General features: G+C 34.2%; 1 protein-coding gene across 1 annotated transcript; it reads right to left on the bottom strand.

The window, feature by feature from the left end:
• Positions 1-662: 662 nt before the first annotated feature.
• Positions 663-2,212, bottom strand: LOC133792265 (EID1-like F-box protein 3). The gene has a single exon (XM_062230175.1). The coding sequence runs from the start codon at positions 1,945-1,947 to the stop codon at positions 949-951; it is 999 nt and encodes a 332-aa protein (XP_062086159.1). The 5' UTR covers positions 1,948-2,212; the 3' UTR covers positions 663-948.
• Positions 2,213-5,444: the final 3,232 nt, after the last annotated feature.

Below are 5,444 nucleotides of genomic sequence, written 5' to 3'. Positions count from 1 at the left end.
AAATAAATTCATTAATAAGAACTAATTTTTAAATATTTTTCAACTGTCACGTCATCAAATCGTTACTATTATGGACAGAATAGACAAAAGTCTACAAGTGCTATAGTCTGGGAGTATTTTTTTCCAAGCAAAAAAATCTGTGTTGGGGGGGGGGGACATTTCGTCTTAATTTTTATTATGTCTATGTTTGCTTATTATATATATATATTTTTTTAAATAATGCAACTTATAAGTGAATAGTGTATATAAAATTATTTATGTGCATTTATATGCCTAGTTATAAGTTGCATTATAAAAAGACATTACAAAATAAAAATAAATGTATACATGATAAATATCAATAATTTCATAATAATTCACTTATTAATATTAAAAAAAATGTATGTAAATTTTTTTTTTATAAAAAATTAATTTATAAAATTATTAAATATTTTTGAAAATGCCATGAAAATATATTGTTTTTAATGTTTGATATTATCATAAATTAAGAGGTCCAAATATTTAAGACTGTTTCACAATTTATTTTTGTATTTTTATGTATTAAAAAATTAATATTTAAGGAGTTAAATAATATGATTGAAAAATATTAAACACTTAAGTAATAGAAAAAAACCATAATAATAATAATAATAAACACATTCCTTTTCGTAATATCTGTAACGGACCTAAAAAATAATAATTTGTATAGCAATGGTAAAAATCCAGGAACGCAGTCAAAACTCAAGAGAGTAAAAATTGAAGAGAGATCAATTACTAAAAAAAGGTTATACTACTACAGAGCATCCTGTCATATGTGCCAACTCACGTAAACAAAAATTACACAACACATGATTTGAGTTTCTAACGTCAACCCAAAATCGTTGTGTTCAAATGCCACATCATGATCTTCTCCCTCTCCTTCATTCATGCCTTGCCTTCAGTAAAAGAAATATACATCAACCGTCATGGTCAACCAGTCAACGGGAGGAAAGAAGCTGTGCGAGGATAACCAATACCGGGTTCGCAAGCCAAGTCATTCAGTGGACCCCACTCATCCCGACCACCTTCATCCGGGCCTCGCGTGGAAGCCACTTTCCCATATTCCACCGTCCGATCATCGTCGCAACGACCAACTCCCTGCGCCGCCTCATCTTCTCCTTCAACTCCACAATCGTCGTCTTCGTCGTCTTCATTGTCGTTTCCTTCCTTATCATCCTCGCTGTTGTCGTCGTCATCAGATAACGGCACCAGCCAGCAAGCTCCATGGAGGTGACCATTAATGCAGACGAAATACTCCAACTCTCCATCGTGCGAGCCGAGCCGCCGAGACGCGCTCTTCGGAATGAGCCGAGCCGTCTTCATGCTCCACACGCGGGACCCGCAGTACGGACACCGGACCCTCTCATCGAGCTCCACTTGTCGTCTGAGCAGGCACGCTCTCGTCTTCGATCTCAAGAATCCCTGAAATACCCCTCTGTAGATCCCCAAATCGTCTTTCTTCTCCCCCATCGGATGCTCGCACGGGTCGCTCACGAACAGCAAATCGCTCCGGCACTCCTTCACCAAGAAGCTCCGTCCCGAAGTCTTCGAGAACCGGGATGACTTCACGAAGTGACCCGGCGACGATTCGCTCACTCGGAATTGCCGAGTCGACTCGCACCCGCAGCAGAAGAACATGAGCTTCGCAAGTGTGTGCCAACCACCGCCCATGCGCGTAGCCGGCGCACCGTTCGTCAATGTCGCTACCATACGCGGAGCGCGATACACACACAGCTCCCGCCAAAGATATCGCTCCGCCAATGCTCTGAGTTTCCGATTCACCGACGCGGCTGAGCAGATCGTTTGAATATCCCAGTTAATCGACTCGAAAACTAGCACGAGTATTCGCTCGTTGAGTATCCCCGAGTCACTCGATGAGTCCGAACCCTGACTCAGGGAGTTCGGTCTTAATCTCTGGTTTGCACTCATTGATGGTTTTCGTTGTGGTACAGGGGGAGTGTTTGGTAACACCTCGTCTCAAGAAGAAGAAGAGTAAATGAGATTATATAAAACGGCGTCCATAGTTGAGATATAAAACGGCGTCCATAGTTGAGACCACAGCGATTGACACGTTGCGTTTAATGTCTGAATATCTGCCCAAACGATGCGAAGGAACAAGTACGTGTCAGTGTTTAATTGGTTGAACAGACCTATTATTGAATCAAATGCCGTGAGAGACAATCGAGATATCATATAACATCAGCGGTTGGATTAAAATTGGGCAAAAGGCGCCACGTGTTGTGATTTTATGCTCAATTGCGAAAATATCTCTTTTCGTGGGCCAAAATATCTTTGGATTGTTTGAAACGACTCCACTAGGGACTGTCCAGTTTTCCAAACATTTTAAAGGCAAAAAGAAAAGGCTTTACGATGATTCTTTAGACACGTGTGTACATCTAACACTTCCACGTTTCACTCCTTCAACGACTTTTTATAACCGTTTTTCCGTTTATTATTTTTGGGACATTATCTCAACAGTATCTTTCTTTTAGCAGATATGGACCTAATTGCCAATCATGGAGTTTTTTTTTCAGATAAAAAATGAATGTATCTTTGATGTGGACCATGAAAAGCATTAATAACTCTTACTACGATTTATATATAAGTTAAATATTTTTACTTCCTCTAAAAAAAGTGAATATTTACCTAGTGTGATCTTTAAGTTTGTGAAATATATAATTTGGTGAGTTTTATTAGTTTTGACTCTATATACATATATAGATCAATGTCATAACAATGAGTTTGCTATGAACTAACATCAATAAATGAAACTGGTTTTTTTCATTATGATGAGTTCAGCGCAATTATTTTTTGGTAAATTACAACTCCTAAAATACGTTTATTAAACAGTTGCAAAAAACAGTTCAGCCCAATATATAGAGGAAGTAAAATTAGAATAGAAGACACTGTCAAAGGAAAATGACTAATATTTCATTGATCAGGCTACGTCTTCATTGTCTAAATTTTCAAATTATTCTTATATATATTGAACAGTAACAATATATAAATATAAAAATTTGGGGTGATTCATGTGAACTTCTCTCAAATATTCTTCATAATTTTGTACTTTATGATCGATCGTGACAAGCGAAAGTTGCCACCAAACAAGAGATCTAATACAACCTGTTTTTTCAAATCTCTGTATATCTCAGCACTAATACTAAGTCCAAAAAGAAAGAAATATTTATGGTCAGTGAAACGGAGACAGAAGCCATGCGTCACATTCTCATTTGCTAGACTTAAGTGCGCAATGAACACGTTGTTATCAATTTATTATTATTATGGTTATTATTTGTTTTTCTCTGGCTATATACTTCGAACCATCCGACGTTAGAGATGGTAACGCGTTTCGGTCATTATTATTGTGTTTGATCTACTAATGATATTTTTGTGAAAAATAGTCTGCACAAAAGGGACACGTGGTTCAAGCCCATGAATGCATCATCCTTTGTCGGAATACGTGGCAATTCTGACAGAAATTGGGGCATTTTTTCTAGAATGGTCGATGACTTTGGTCTTTGGGTTTTGATAAATCTGTGTGCTTTGTCGTTTTAGTGCCGCTCAACAATCACATGTGCATGGGGCCATGTTACTCTACTGCATACGCGTGTCACTACTGCTTTCATTATAAATTTTGAATTTGGCACCAATGAAAAACAAATTTGTACTGAGTCAAACAGAATGGAATTAAATTATAAACAATTAGCACCGGTTTTTTTTTTAATAAAAGAATTTAGTTGTGGATTGGTGGAAGAAAATAAAAATTGAAGAATAAGAATGAAAATGAAAAAAGAAATTTATTTTCTAAACTTTGAGAGTCTTATTCCTAAGAGAATCAAGGAAAATAAGTTTTAGGAGAAAAGTTTTGAACCTTATTAGTTTAGTGATCCTGGTTACTTTTCACTTTAGTAGTGTGAGTGAGAGTTTTACTTTCTTCTTCTATATATCTTGTCATCTATTGTCATATTTATGTATATTGATTTTGCTTAGAGTGCAACTCCTTATTTTTTTTCTCTATAAGTTATATTGTAAACTTTGTGTTTAGAGTTGCAATCTTGAAGTTTCCTCGATCGTTATAAAATTCTCTAACAATCAAAAGCTTATACTTTTCTCTTCAATTGAATGAGAAACAATCAAGATTTTGTGAGGATTCAACTTTATAAGGTGTTAAGATAAGGTAATGTTCTTCTTTGTTTTTCTTAGAAGATCTAATGGCTCTCATGTGGTGATAGAAATAAGAAGAAGAAGATTTCATGAATGAGGTTCATACAAATTTATTGTTTTCTAATCTCTTTTGTTTTTTGCAAGTATAGTAGTTACATTAGATATTTCAACATCTTGATTTTTTGCTATACGTGATTAATTAACATATTGTGTAAATAATCTCTAGTGGATTATTGGGTAATTTGGAGCATGTTATATAATTGTCTTGTATTGTGATAATGAGAAATTATTGGCATGATAATTATTTTATGAGCTTTATTTGACATGTATGTATATTGATTTTGTGAATCAATAGAATCTTTTAATATGTGGAACATGTGAAATCATATGTGTATGATATTTGTGATTTATGTTTACATATTAATTCATGTGAATAAAGAGTCATGTTAGTATGATATAAGTGATATGTACTGACAATTATGTGAAATAATATTAAAATATAATCATGTAAATATTTATTAAATTAAAAGCATTTTGATATGTGGATATACTTGTGAATTATCATGATTATTATGGCGTGTCATATAATATGACAATTAAGGTGAAAATAATAAAAATATTGTATGTTTTATCCTATATTATTGTTGGTGTGTGATTTGTGAATTAAGAGAATTGTTTTAGAATTTAAAATTTTCTCATTTAAGTGTTGAGCATCTTAATTTATGAGATAAGAAAGATGAACATAAGGGGTTACATTTTTTGATGGATATGTCTTGCTATCGCAAGAAAAATGGATCAAAGTGAATCCAAAATTATGGAATGGGATATTGACCTATGGGCTTAGAGTCTAAAGTGTAGTCAAAAATGGAAAAATATTTGAGAATTCACTACTACAAAATACCATTTACGGGACACTTTTTTAGGATACGCACATAAATGTAAGTCCTTAAAAATATTTATAGAATTTTTAGGACACTCATTGAGAGTCCTAAAAAAATACAATTTAGGACTCGCAATGTGTGTCCTAAAAAAATATGCGAGTCCTAAAAAAATCTGGGCTAAAAAATGAGTGTTTTACTTAACAATTTTAAGAATTTGCTTTGAGAGTCCTTAATACTCTTTAAGGACTTACTTTGCGAGTCCTAAAAACACCTAGACTGAAAAATTAAGAATAGTGACTTTTAAAGACTCGTTTTGTGAGTCCTAAAAGAGTATTAAATACTCTCAAAGTAAAAGAGCATAAAAACACTCATTGTTTCGAA

Source organism: Humulus lupulus, chromosome 1 (genome assembly GCF_963169125.1).
Source record: "Humulus lupulus chromosome 1, drHumLupu1.1, whole genome shotgun sequence".
Lineage (NCBI taxonomy): Eukaryota > Viridiplantae > Streptophyta > Magnoliopsida > Rosales > Cannabaceae > Humulus > Humulus lupulus.
The sequence above is the reverse complement of the archived record's forward strand: the minus strand, read 5'-3'. Positions and strand labels throughout refer to the sequence as shown.

What these genes read in the sequence shown, in the direction of transcription:
- LOC133792265 (XM_062230175.1), bottom strand. Translation starts at nt 1,947, where the DNA reads ATGAGTGCAAACCAGAGATTAAGACCGAACTCCCTGAGTCAGGGTTCG.